This window comes from Styela clava, chromosome 8, assembly GCF_964204865.1.
Source record: "Styela clava chromosome 8, kaStyClav1.hap1.2, whole genome shotgun sequence".
Classification (NCBI taxonomy): Eukaryota; Metazoa; Chordata; class Ascidiacea; order Stolidobranchia; family Styelidae; genus Styela; species Styela clava.
Genome location: NC_135257.1, coordinates 13,937,151 through 13,952,297, shown reverse-complemented (window position 1 = coordinate 13,952,297; position 15,147 = coordinate 13,937,151). Strand labels below are relative to the sequence as shown.

The following is a 15,147-nucleotide window of genomic DNA, read 5'->3' as shown; positions in this document are numbered from 1 at the left end:
ATAGCTTTGTCACCGGCCATACTTCCAGACATTATCTTCGGACTACGAAGTTTTTTGTTCGTTTGGTATCCATTACCAATTAGTTGGAAGTAGCCTACCAGATTTGTAGAATTCCTTGGTATAGGCTACTCAGCTCAATTAATGCACGACTTTGCGTCTGTATCGTGAAGAATATTCACACTTTTTCACATCCGCATCGGCAATTTTCTTTTATCAATTTTATCAATCGCCTTCAATCTTTACGCGGCTTTTTTGTAGGAAGCCCTCACTAATGCAAAAATGCGAGATTCGAAGAAAAAAAACATCTCCATGCACCACGTTTTTAAATACCAAACTAATAATTATTCAGTTGGAGTTAGTAATGATATAAAAATTCAAGTTTCCAGCGCGATCTGGATTCCAATCCTTACTGGATAATTACTATTTTTTCTATTTTGACCGTTGGCGGAGGTGTTTTTTGGTGCTGATTTGTACAAAAGATTCCATTACGATTCTCAAATGACAATGCCATCGATGCATTCCATGACAGGGGGTTGAATATTTTGAATCAATATGATGATTATATGCACAAGTAACTCATTTTACGCCAACTCGCAAAAACACTCCTAAAATAAATATTAAAACTTTTGCAGTGGTCAAGTATAGAATGATTTTTCCTGTTGCATGGAAACACATGTAAATTCGGGCAGCTTTTGTAGTCTTCATTGTTTATTCAAAATTACAGGGATGTTGTGTCCTGTAGTGTTCATATTTACATAACAACAATAAAAAAAAATTCCAACAACAACATAATACACAAACGATCTATAGGTCCATTTCGTGTCCAACAGACCTTTCCCCGAACTTTGGCCCCCGTAAAATTCTTCCTATACTTTACCATTGCAAAATTTTCGGTGCTTATTTTAAGAGTGGTTTCGGGAGTTGGCGTCTGTAAAATGGGGTATTTGTTTTAATCCATTATTCCTATTCATAGAGCTCAAACATCTGTTTTTTAAAACGACCAGTAAAGAATTTTAGCCTCTAGTCTATCACAGCTATGTACACTATTTTTTGATGACTGCAATTAAACTGAAACTCCTAAGGTAAAAAGTAGTCATTGAATTATTTGATATATATTTAAATATCCGAAACACAACTGAAAACTAACGAATAGATTTCAAAAACGCGAAAACTAGGTAATGTTTATGACCACGCTTGAAAATCTGTCTGAGCGAGGAAGGTGCCTAAGCGGATGCAAAACTACGTCACTTTTTGCATCTTGCTGATTGGCAAATGTCACAAAGTAAACAAGGAAGTCGATGCTCGGGTAAAGGTCCATAACCCAACATCGATGCCAGAAATTGTTTATCCGCATCCCACTCAACCACATACTTGCTTTTTGCACAAAACACTTATAATGTATGTAATCGCAATATCAGTCCAAACTTATTCTCACGTGTCATAACAATGATGTTGTACCAACATAGGGAATCATACACGACGTCCTAGTGCAGCGGTGGGCAACCTTTTTTGGCTCGCGTGCATGCCAGAATCGGCTAAATTTAGCAACAAGATTCTTCCGCGTGCCAATTAAATTAAAAACAATTCTTTGCTACTTTCAAAGCAAAGATACACGATAACAAACCTTTTAAACATGTGCAGACAGATTCACTATTCGGGAAAATACGACTTCGACAAATATGTATTTGATTACTTTTCTTATTCTATATGAGTGAAACTTCTGCTGCTGCATTAGCGCTGATAGAGATTTTACATTGGGTTTATATTTTGTAACTTTTGAAGAAATGCACGAACTACCGATTCCATCTTTCGGGCTACTATTACGAGACTTTATAAAGTTCATAACTGATAGCAGATATTCACAAGCGAAATATGTGGATGAAAACGTGGAGAGTAGGGCTGGGAATTTCAAGGTAAACACTTTAACCGTAGACCGGGTAAAATTAACCGGTTAACCGCAGCGTAACGTTTCACGCAATAATTTGTAATTTATGCTTGTTACGTCGCAATGGTTCCATAGTTTTTCGCGTGATTTTATTTCTGTATCGCTCGAAATTATTCACGAATCGAGGTAGTTTCATGATCGCTGTGCTGGTTCGGACATTTTATTATTTTATCAAAACCCGATGTATTTCGACCTAAAACTTATTCTGAATTCATCATTGTCGATTTTCATAATCGGCAATCTTGTTACTTCAATTAAGTGATTACTTCAAGTGTCCTTCTAGATACAGTTAGTGATATTCTTTTGAATTAAACGCCACAGGAGATAAATTTGAGATGTCATAATCATTTTTGAAGTCGAAGAACCATTCCCAGCCCTACTGGAGGGTAATCCAGTTGCAAAGTTTTTAAGAGATGGAAAATTTTCGGGAATGACATCCCAATCACGCAATAGTTCGTTTTCTGCACTCCTTCCTTGTATTCCCTTCCCTAATCGCTTATTTTTTTTCGAAATCAATTTCTAACCACAAATTAGCAAGTAACTGTAACCAACATGGGATTCACAACTTCATAAGCATAAATGAAGGAAAAGGGTGACACAGACGAACAATATTTAGCCTATGTAAGAATGTAGCCAAATGAATTTTGTTACTTCGTAATGTATTTTTTGTAGTCATATGTCATGAAAGGACAACAAGGGTAACAAATAACGGATTGTTGAACGATAATGAATAAACGAACACCGAGTTTCATCAGATAATTCAGAGTCTTGAAACATTTTATCTGAAAGAGAATGATCGCGTTTCCGAGGACTCGCTCGCGTGCCGAATAAATGGGCTCGCATCAGTGGCGTAGGAAGACTCTCGTGCCAAGCTCAACCCCCCCCCCCCCCCGCGTATAAACATTTCGCGGAAATGACGCTAAAAACTCTCGAACATAAGCTAAAACAACGCTTTTTTATTTCGTCGAAAAAAATAACATGTCGCTATTAAAAGGCAATGGTAACCTAAAATTTGCTGTTTATCTTGGTTACTTTACATTTTTTTCATAGGTGCTTCCTCTTCTGCCCCTTTTCTGCGTTTTTGTGCGCCACTGAGAGGTTTGGCTTTCGACATCATTCGTAATTTTGCCGGTGCGATCAAACCACAAGTTGTCGAAAATCGACGACTCCCTGGTATTGTTACGTAACAAAACGATTTGAGCAGAACTATCATCAACGTTATAAGATGTGCATTACTGGTTTTGCAATGCAGCTTTTGGTTTTGCGGCTCAAATTTCTAAATTCTAATCGCTTGGGCCCTTTTGCGCTGTGGGCCCTCCCGCGACCGCGGGGGTTGTGGGGGTGGATGCTACGCCACTGGCTCGCGTGCGTGCCAGGGGTTGCCCACCCCTGTCTAGGGAAAGCGCGTCAACATATGAGTCACCATTTTTCCACGATATCAGTCTTTGCTTGAAATCGACAGTGTACAATAACTTGGGTACGTAGTGGCTGACTAACACGATGCTGTCTGTTCTTCTATCGGTATTGAACTGTCAGATAAGTTTCACATGCATTTTGGATGACTAGTATATGATACTATCTATATATATGAATCACATGATTTTTAATCATAATGTTGGATTTTATTGAAAAAATTTAAAACCCTAAGTCGAAATCAAAGACGAGTGTAAAAGCATTTTGGCAACATATCAGCTGGATATGGTGTGGCCGACTGCTGAACGAAAGGGCCTGTACTTTAAAATTACAATTTATTGGACACAAAATGGACCTGTTGATCGTTTTGTTATTTTTCTTTTCAGTATTTTTTTTCTTGTTGTTACAATATATAAAAAAATCACATTCTCATTAACCACTGGATAAATTAATGCTTTGAAATTTCAGTGGTTGAAGATTGTATGTTTTTCTAGAAGGCTATTTATTTCAAAACTCTCTTTGGGCTCTATGTATTTCGTTTTTCACTTTGAAATATTGTGTGATGACATCTTTAAAATTAATAAGAATTATTTGTTTTGGTTATTCGACCTCTCTCGTTCTATGCGGAAGTCGGACGTTTTTTGACAGTACCGGTGCTGTAAAAGGTAAGGTAGACTACTCATTCGCTTTAGTCTTCGTGTGCATATATTTAATCATCGCTATTATTGTTTCTTCGTGAGATGGTCCATCTTAATTGCAGTCTTCGTGTATATTCGTTTCTTGAAATTGAAGCAGGGTTATTGGTGAATGTATCAAAGGCACAATTGGTAGGATTGGTAGGGAGGATTAGTATAAGATACATTGCTAGCGTTGACTTTGCGTAATATTTTTAACGTGGTATGCTCAATATTGTCAACAAAGTAGATGAATATCTTGTGTATTTTCTGTCGAATACCTCGAAGTTAAGCAAATTCGACTCCTATTTCAATGTTAACTTTCTGGCTATTTGAATTGTTAATAATCATTGCTTTAATCAAATTTGGTGATAATGATTGGAACGAGATTATTAGTAAAGAACGGAACGGCTTACCGACGCATATTGTTTTAAAATGAGCTATGTCGTGCGAAACAAGTATGTTATTCCAAATATAGTAAGCAAAAATAAAATTGTAAATATACGATGTGACATTTTTCTAGCCCTCGTTAGAATTGGAAAATATGATCAGTAAATAATAAGATTTAATATGTTCTTTGCTTCATTTTCTATACCCTGCAATTTTGGACGCTTTAACAAAAAGCTAGCATATATATAGCAAAACTTTGTCTAAGACTCAAAAAAGTGTTTACATAGAAGCAAGCTTAGGTTTCAAGTAAAACAAAGCATCGAAAGGAATTCGCGATTGATAAAATGAGGGAGCGTCAGTGTTTAGAGCTTGGTAATTTCGATTGTAGACTAATTGACGAATGAAAACTTGATGGGAATTTGGTACGAGATGGCGGCCATGTTATCATTACTTCCAATATATTGCATCACTTGCCGTACGAATATTGAAGCTTGCTGCTTCATGACATTTGAAATACGTAAAGTGGAGTCGCCAGAAAAAAGTTTGACGCGATCAATTTTTGTTATTCTCAGTAAAAAAAACTTGAATTCAGGGTAACTAATGATTTACTTCAAGTGTTTAAAATTTGAAAATTTTTAAATGACTACTCCAGAGTTCGGGATTTCATTTAATACGACAGTGTCTGAATTTGATACTACAGAACCATACACCCAAGGTTTTAAAGTCACAAGCACATGGATTATTGTCATCATCGTAAATATTGCATCACTGTTTGTGAGTCTTTATATATTTATCGAACTCGTGATTCACAGCTTCTTATTAACTAATGACAAAAAACAACAATTGGAAAAACAAGAAAATATACGGAATAATCGTCCAGGATTTGGCAATTCATCGTCAGTACGATTAAATGATTTAAAAGTCGATGCAAAAAAACATCTGGCAAACTTAGAAAGAATGTGCATTGCGGGAGCTGTGTTTACAACTTTGAGGATTGCATCAGAACAACTACAATTGTTTTTTGGAGGAAAATCTGACTTTCTTTGCACTGTTATCTTAAAAGTTCACATTGTGCTGTACTCATTGCCAATAGCATCTATATACACATTTCTTTGGGCGCGTCAAAGGATAATGTATAGGCATCCATCGATGCGTCTTTTCAGTTCCAAGAGAACTCAATTTGCAAGTTGGTATATTATTTTCACACTGTTTAATGGGTTTATAGCAACAGCAGTTCTGTTTTTAACTACGAGATCGTATACAAAGTCAGATTTCGGATGCGCACTCAAGAACACATCAATTCCTAAGTTTATACCTTGGCTGATATTAATTGGCACAACAGTAATTTCTCAAACTTTGCTTTTGGCCTTATTCTTATATCCTCTCGTGCGTCATCGCAAAGTAATGAAAACCGCGCAGCTAGACAATCAAATGACGGATACGGTGAAACCTGTCATAAAGCGAGTTTTTCTGGTTACTCTTGTTTGTGTTTTATCTGATGTTATTGCTGCACTAGTAACCTTGGCAACATCAAATATTTTAATCTCAAATATCTTTTATGACATAAATCTTCTTGTAAACATGTTTGGTATCTGCTTTTCGTTTGCTGATTGGAAAAACCGGTTATTTCCATGTTGTATTTTTAAAACAGAAATGTCCGAACCTAATAGACTGGATGCCCAAGCCACACATTTCCGTTAATACGCTGGACACGGATTTTTTATTTACTTTCTGTTCTTACCCAACTTGTCTTTTTAAAATAAAAATAAATGTTTATGGACTGTAAATTTCTGTTATTATCTTTTTGATCTATCTGAGTAAAGATATGTACGTGAGCAGGCAAGAGAAGGATCCCAGATGATTGTTTGCCTTCATTTACACTGGAGACGTGAAGAATACAAAACACATTTCCTCTCAGAAAACTTGATGGCGTGATAAACTGAGCGATAAATTTTGAACTGATATTTAAAATGAAGCCAAACAGTAGAATATAATGAGATCATCTTGATATAAAATCGAAATATAAATTGCAATACCCTTAGTTAAATAATAAAAAATGTGTTGTAGATTCGAATAAATCATGTTGTATAGTTGTTTTCCATCGATTTAAATAAGGGACAACAAGTTTGAACAGGGACAATTTTATTATTTTTTATGACTACGGGCTGAAGATAAGAAAAAACTTGAGAGTTCGACCAACTCCGGGCCTCTTGCATAAAATTTTGCTGAAATCAAACAGGCTACGGAGTTTTGTGAACGATGTATCTATAGTTAGGCTACTTGGAAAAGTATGTCAATGTTTTTGCTGTAATTGAGAGCATTTGCTCGTCCGATTATCAAACTGGCAAAACAGAGCACGGGCGCTTCAGCGTAATGATGACATAATTCTAATGAATCATCGACCAGTGATTCCCAACAGTGTCGTAGTAGTCAAAATAATATTGAAGTTGATCAGCCTACCAGATATGCTATATTGGAATATAATAAAATGCTTTCGGAAATCACAATCGTAGTTAGCAAGCTGTGCACCTGCGCCGAATTGGCGGTCATTGCTTTATTCCAAAACACCAATAGCTTTGCCACCGGCGATACTTCCAGTAATTATCTTCGGACTACGAAGTTTTTTCCGTTTGGTATTCATTACCAATTAGTTGGAAGTAGCCTACTAGATCTGTAGAATTCCTTGATATAGGCTACTCAACTCAATTAGTGCATGACTTTGCGTCTGTATAGTGAAGAATATTCACACTTTCTCACATCCGCATCGGCAATTTTCTTTTATCAATTTTACTCATTATCAATCGCCTTCAATCATTACGCGGCTCTTTTGTAGGAAGCCCTCACTAATGAAAAAATGCGAGCTTCGATGAAAAAAACATCTTCACCACGTTTTTAAATACCAAACTAATAATTATTGAGTTGGAGTTAGTAGTGATATAAAAATTCAAATTTCCAGCGCGATCTGGATTCCAAACCTTCCTGGATAATTACTATTTTTTCTATTTTGACCGTTGGCGGGGACGTGTTTTTGGTGCTGAATTGTACAAAAGATCCCATTACGCTTCTCAAATGACAATGCCATCGATGCATTCCATCCCAGGTGGTTGAATATTTTGTATCAATATGATAATTATATGCACAAGTAACCCATTTTACGCCAACTCGCAAAAACACTCTTAAAATAAATATTAAAACTTTTGCAGTGGTCAAGTATAGAATGATTTTTCCTGTTGCATGGAAACACGTGTAAATTCGGGCAGCTTTTGTAGTCTCCATTGTATTTAAAATTACAGGGATGTTGTGCCCTGTAGTGTTCATTTTTACATAACAGCAATAAAAAAATTCCAACAACGACATAATACAAAAACGATCTATAGGTCCATTTCGTGTCCAGTAGACCTATCCCCGAACTTTGGGGCCCCCGTAAAATTCTTCCTATACTTTACCATTGCAAAATTTTCGGTGCTTATTTTAAGAGTGGTTTCGGGAGTTGGCGTCTGTAAAATGGGATATTTGTTTTTATCCATTATTCTGATTCATAGAGCTCAAACATCTGTTTTTTAAAACGACCGGTAAAGAATTTTAACCTATAGTCTATCACAGCTATTTTCACACTAATTTTTGATTACTGCAATTAAACTGAAACTCCCAAGAAGACAAAGTAGTCATTGAATTATTTGATATATATTTAAATATCCGAAACGCAACTGAAAACTAACGAATAGAATTCAAAAACGCGAAAACTAGGTAATGTTTATGACCACGCTTGAAAATCTGTCTGAGCGAGAAAGGTGCCTAAGCGGATGCAAAACTACACTTTTTGCATCTCGCTGATTGGCAAATGTCACAAAGTAAACAAGGAAGTCGATGCTCGGGTGAAGGTCCATAACCCAACATCGATACCAGAAATTGTTTATCCGCATCCCACTAAACCACATACTTGCTTTTTGCACAAAACACTTATAATGTAATCGCAATATCAGTCCAAACTTATTCTCACGTGTCATAACAATGATGTTGTACCAACATGATGTTGTAGGAAATCATACACGACGTCCTAGTGCAGCGGTGGGCAACCTTTTTTTGGCTCGCGTGCCAAAATCGGCTAAATTTAGCAACAAGTGCCAATTAAATTACAAGTGCCAATTAAATTAAAAACACTTTCAAAGCAAAGATACACAATAACAGCTCTTTCAAACATGTGCAGACAGATTCACTATTCGGGAAAATGATGAAGTGTAATCAGAAGATAATTAGAGATACACGAATACGAAAATATCTTATTGGAAATAGGTAAACGGAAAATGCGCTAGGTTTGAAATATATAATATTAAGCTGCGTGTTGATTTATTCAAAAAACTTTAAGTTTGAATTTATGTATAATATACTTTGCATCATTCTTTAGACCAATCGAGAGTATCTTTTTCAAACATTGAAAATGTTAAAACCTTATTACTCAATACCGCGTGATCCACTTTAAACGTTTTATCCTTAGCATCTTTAGAAACTGCATTATGTTACATCAAGTCACGTTTTTTTCTTTTTTTTTTAATCCAATACCGTGTAAATAAAGCGTTATAGGTTTCTACGCCTAAGAAAAAGATAAAATTCGCATCAAGTTGAAATGTTTTTAACCCCTGCACATCATGTGCATGTTTGAGTTTCAACTTTCACTATTTACAAACAGAAACATAACATAACGAACGAATACACGAACAAAATTCAAACAGAACGGTATCCTTATTTTTCAAGATTTACTGAAAATGAACTAAAACCGATCGGGCATTTTCATTGTTTAACTTTTTATTAAACACAACTTTTAGTTTTAAACTGTATTCGAAAATCTCAATTTCAATTTATGCAGGATATAAACTTTAATAGTATGTTTGAATGAATTATATAAAAGATGACTGATATACGAAACTGTATAATTTACAGACAACTATTGTAAGGTTTTTATCAGAAGCAACCGTTTGCATTCGCGGTTGGTTTTCACTTTACTGATCGAAATACAAAAATTCAAATACTTGATGAGCTTTTCAGGATGACTTCAAAAACCAATTTCGATTAATCAGTCTATCGTTTTGCCGCAATGAATTTTGTAGGGTACTTTTTACTTCATAAAATTACCGACGATACATTTTCCAGAATGAAATTATTAAGAATGTTAAAAAAAAAAGTTTCATTCCGAGCTAAAGTAACTCGAAGTGAATTTCTACGCTTCTGCTTATTTTTTTACGGGTCTATTATTGTGCCCGTATTTTTCATTATATTCACCTCTGCTGATATGCGAATAAGTTGGTATTTAGCATGTAAAGTATTTGCTAACAAGCAGTGACATTGTTGAAAAAAGTTTTATGATACTTACTATCAAACATTCTTACTATACATACTAACAAACATTCTGTAAATACCAACATAAACAACTTCTTGAAAATCAGTAATCTTTATCTCCGAAAATACCATGTGCACTAGAAGAAATTCCATACCCCAATATCGAAAAGTAATGTATTGATTCTACATAGATACCAAAAAGCTGAAATATAAACGATGATTTTCATACAGATAAACAACAGTCATAATTGACTATCAAAAAAATTAGAGTAATCTAATACACCGATTCTAATGTCTAGTGGCTAAAATGTCCAAAACTCAGTGATTTCCAGCGATCATGTGGTAGGAACGATTAAATAATTTTAATCTCTCATTGCCGACCATTGAATATCCTTCACATTTGGCAAATTGTGGCCGTATAAAGATTTTCATATTCAGTTAATATAATACTACCATAAAATGCAGAAGTCCCACTCACGATTTTTTTTATTCCTTTGTTAAAAGTCTATATCCATTTTACAAAGCAAAAATGTAAAATCTCTCGAATTCAAATGACAACATGTCCATTGATTTAATTGTCGAGTTATGTTTTTCAAAACCCAAATGCGCAGCGCAAATACTTGCAATTTTTCTCCCAAGGCGAGTAAGCGATCCGTTTGCTTATAACAAACATCAGAAAAATTACGGTTAATCTTGACGACAAATTACTTCTGATAAAAAAACAATCTGAATCGTTTCACTTGCACTAATCCTTATTAGACAAACAATCTTTCGTACGCGAATGATTACAAGCTTTATCAGCCATCCAATTAATTACCGGTGACACCAAGGTACAAACAATCGCAAACCTTTAGCAGTTTCAAAGATTAAAGGATAAGCAAACAAATTTTTTCTCTCACGTTCATTTCAAACTCCATTACCCTGAAAGCTTATCGGTCAAGACAGCGATAAACTTAATTGACCACTACTACCGGACCAGGGCCCACCGGACCAGGACCCACCGGCCCACATGCTGTTCTGCGAACCCTGATCCACTACTGACGTCGGAGGTCCAATTCATCTTATTTAAAGGGAAGAGACCCAAGCCGTGTTTAATTTATATCAAATATATAACCACCCATTTAACCGGGTTGGGAAAATTAAACGTCAGTAATATTTACCACTAGTTTAATGTGGTGGTATTTTAAAAAATCTTGAAATTAAATTTTCTGAATATTATGTTGAAGTGGATTATTCAAAACAAAATAATATGAAAAGTATTAATTCCCCTCAATTATTCGAAGTTAATGGGATTAAAATACCAAACTTCAAATGACATGAAATCACAATAGATATATGTGTATGTGAATCTTAATTCCACATATCAAGGCATTGTTTTGGACCAGCTCACAAAGAGACATAATAAATGAATTGGATACATTTTTATTTATTTTTTACCAAATATTCGCATTAAATAGTGTTTAGTTTTATTTATTACGTTAGAGCAGAGGGTTCCTCTTTTCCAATCAACCACAATGTATATTAACACTCCTGCAGGTTAGTGTACTGCAATAAATCACTGAAATTCGCATTTAGTTTACTAGTGAACACTTTGCTTATAGTTTTTGCGGTGTAGAATTGCGAAGGACTTTCATACTACGTATAATCGCGTAATATGATATATAGCTCACTGTGGCATATGGATGTGTAGAAATGGCTTAAAGTAATCAGTAAAATAAAGAGGTACTTGAGATTATTGAAAACCTTTTCTCATTTTTTGAAAGTGAAAGATGTTCGTTTGTAAGAGAACCCCAGTTGATAAAACGAGATGATATGGGCATTTACCTAATTTTACCATATACTAAATCGCAGAAGCAGAGAGACAAGCGTGTTGGATTGCTGATATTAAATATAATTTGGTCAGGTTGTTTTTTACCGTGTAATATGGATATTACATAAGCTTATATCCAATTTCAAGAGTATGATAAATATAATCTTCTAGGTGCTCAATGCAAATTGCTTGTCTAACTGCACTAATGTCAGTATTGCTGAGCTATTTTTGTCTACACAGTCTCGGTAAATAGTAATTCAATATGCCGCAATGGTTGGATGGGACAGATATCCCAAAATACTCTCAATTTTTGATTTCGTCGATATAGTGTAAATATAATGAGAAATTTTGTTTTTCAAATTAACCTGTCAAAAAATTAAAAAAAATACAAGGGTCTTCGGGTTAAATATCAAAACGGAAGATTATGTATATCATAGCTTGGACTGGTGCCGTCGTAAACAGCAATGAGGAGCCTTCCAAATCTTACGAACGGTGCTTTTGTTACATAAATGTAGTGAATTTTGATTATACTATTTCACGTAGGGCATACACTTTGTAGTTCAGTACAGACAGCGATGTTTTAGTAGAGTATTAGGTTAACGTAATAACTACTATATTAACAATTGTCAATACGCAATTAACAGACAGAAAATATGTTATCTTTTAAGCTATTGTACAAAAGTTATCCCAGCCACAGTCATAAACACAGAATTTGAGTTTAAACGCCACTATTTGTGCAAAATTTAAAAAAGAAAATGAGATATGTTAGTTAATCTGCCTATACCGTAATACGGTCTAATTATCATGAAACGGTGCCTCGTTTGCAAGTCAGGTGCGGGGTACTCGGCTGAATGACATTTATGGACATCGGGCGAATAAATCATTTGATTTATAAAGTTCTTTTTACTTTGTTAAAATACGTTATTTTTATTTTAATTAATGAAAACATAAGAGAGGCTAAAAATATCTGAAATTGAAATTTTCAGGTATGTTTGTTTAGTAGAAAATATTGTTTTAAATGATTTTTATGAAACAAATAGTCTGTAAACGATGTAACCAAATACTGGTAATAATGGGTAGATTCGCGGATCTCGACAATGTGTTCATTTTTATTGATTTCCCACGCATGGTCACAAGTAAAATACAGGAATACCGAATGTGATGTGGGTTTATTGAGAAAGAAATTGGAAACGGTCGATGACGATATGCACGAGTAACTACTACGTTTAGACAAGGCCACAAACACCAAGCTTCCTGAACAGAATTTCCTCATAAGATCAGATAGCTGAAAAGTCGTCTCGATAATATTTATCGTATTGCACAAAAGTCAATTTTTGACTAAGATGTCGCTTTGCGTAAAACCACATTTGTTTTGAAATCAATCCATACGAATGGAGAATGGGCATAAACGGGGACATGAATTGAGTGGTTTGAGTCACGTTTAATGACAAGTTGGAAACGATCTATACGATTTCGTCTTCTTTTCGTGATCTGTAAACAGGCCGTGCAGAACGGAACGTTAAAATCAAAAACAATGTTTCATTTTGCTTCAAAAGTGTACCTCGCAAACCTGACTCTTGTCGGAAATCTTTGTCTCGTATGAGTAATACAATTACATAATTAAAAGCCTAATAGTTTTTCGTTATCATTTTTAACTCCTGACATTTGAAGAAAGATTTAAATATGATATCCAAATGACGTTAGTTCTAGTGTAATGAAGAATCCCGGATCTTCAACCGGAAAGATTTACGCGCATCTGTAGCAAGTGTGCAGCCATTTCAATACAAACTCGAGATTATGGGAGTGTGAAAGGCCAGATAACATATTAATTATCAAGGATCAATACATCACCTTTGAGCGTAAAACAATTTCAGAATGAATGTTACGCTATTCACTCCCAAACCCGACTAATACATACTTGACAGCTGATGTAATCACCATAGATCATAATTAAAATCGACCCGTGTTGTAGATGAAACTGCTGTAATCGAAATATCGTGACTTAATACTCAATTTACGAAGGGAATTCTTCGCGTCAAATAGCGGCCAAAGTGACTATATTTTATTTCATTGATGTCTATCTTCTTTACTTCATACTTCAGTCACTATAGTGCAATATGAACCATCTACTTTACATTTTATAAATTCTTTTTGAACGATGACTGTAACAAAAATATTTTCAGTCGATTCAATCTGAACGTGTTTGCCCAAGCGTTCAGAATTATAATTAAAGCTTCGTCATCAGGGGGCATTTCACGTTATTGAAAATTACAGCTGCAAGGGTGGTTTTCATATTTGTACGCATTACGAACAACCTTCCAAATTCGATTGATCATTGTGAGGTTTCTTCTTAAGCATGAAGGTACTATTCTAAATAATGTTTTTTAAAACGCCGATCGTCTGCTGGAAATATTCGTGAATGTAAGTTTACATGAACAAATTCTACCCTCTTTAAAATTGGAATTAATGTTGTCTATATCTATAATATTATGCTCTTTATACAAACAATAACTGTGACTAATAATGGGATTTAATTTCAAAGATGTCAGCAAAATAATTGCTTTTTGTTTACGTATTTGATATTTAGAAATTGAAACGGATATTGAATACATCCACTCAAATAAGTTTAATTTACAGATGCTGTTTATGTAAAAATAATTTAGTAATAAGTCGCTTTATAAGATACGAACTCGAACTGACAGAAAGAATTCAGTTTCGCATGCGCTTGTGCGATGGTAAATAATTGTACGTATGGTTTTGGCGCTTTTAACACATTTCGATAAGTGAATCTTAGTCATATGCGAGCCAACAACTTGTGATTTCATCGACTTGTGTGCGTAAAAATCCAAGCATAACCTGCATATTTTTTCAAATAGTGGGTCAGATTTATAGCCGATGATTTCCAAGAATAAATACTGTATTAGGCTACGTTGCTGAAGGGTGATGTAACAGCAAACCTTAGAGGCTCCTCGACAGTGAATTGCAGTTTGTCTAAGTTACCTCAATAATAGAATTAACGGAACTTAGGAATTCTAGATTTGTGAGTATTATCAGGTAGTTGTATGAAGTTTATGACAATTCGCGTTCAACACACAACGATTTATTCAGTTTGTGGTAAAGATTATGACGTTATCGAAATCTGTTATAAATATAAGAGCAAAGATAGGTTTTTTAGGAAGCATTCAAGCATTTTATAGTGACAGAAACGTCATAGTGGCAGGTGTGACAATCATTTATATATATATATTCTCAACTACAAATATACCATCGTTTAATTATAGGTACTTCAGCTAAATGACGTCAATTTACAAAACAAGAATATATGAACATGAACAAAAAGAAAATATCAAAGATATAATAAGGCAATAATAATGATTAAAAAATTGCATTATTAATTTAAAAAAGGTACTTTTAAATTAGTGGGAAAATTATTACTTAACTCATTTTGAATATAAAATGAACTCAAAATTTTTTTTGTGTGTTCACTAAAAATAATTATTGAATGCCAGGTTTTCCCCAACGCGAAAATATTTGTTTTCGGTTTTTTCAATTCAAGGTCTACTGACTTTCCGAAACAGATA

The 15,147-nt window shown here is 34.6% G+C and overlaps 2 protein-coding genes across 2 annotated transcripts in view; one reads left to right on the top strand and one right to left on the bottom strand.

The window, feature by feature from the left end:
- Positions 1-2,934: 2,934 nt before the first annotated feature.
- The window catches only part of LOC120346273 (uncharacterized), a 198,745-nt gene continuing 186,532 nt past the window's right edge, over positions 2,935-15,147 (bottom strand). Inside the window, exon 7 of the transcript XR_013477621.1 lies at positions 2,935-2,950. The gene's annotated coding sequence lies outside the window, so the exon portion shown is untranslated. The remainder of the gene's footprint in view (positions 2,951-15,147) is intronic.
- Positions 5,062-9,232, top strand: LOC144425869 (uncharacterized). Its single transcript, XM_078115626.1, has 2 exons — positions 5,062-6,056; positions 9,109-9,232. The coding sequence occupies exons 1-2, from the start codon at positions 5,062-5,064 to the stop codon at positions 9,230-9,232; spliced, it is 1,119 nt and encodes a 372-aa protein (XP_077971752.1).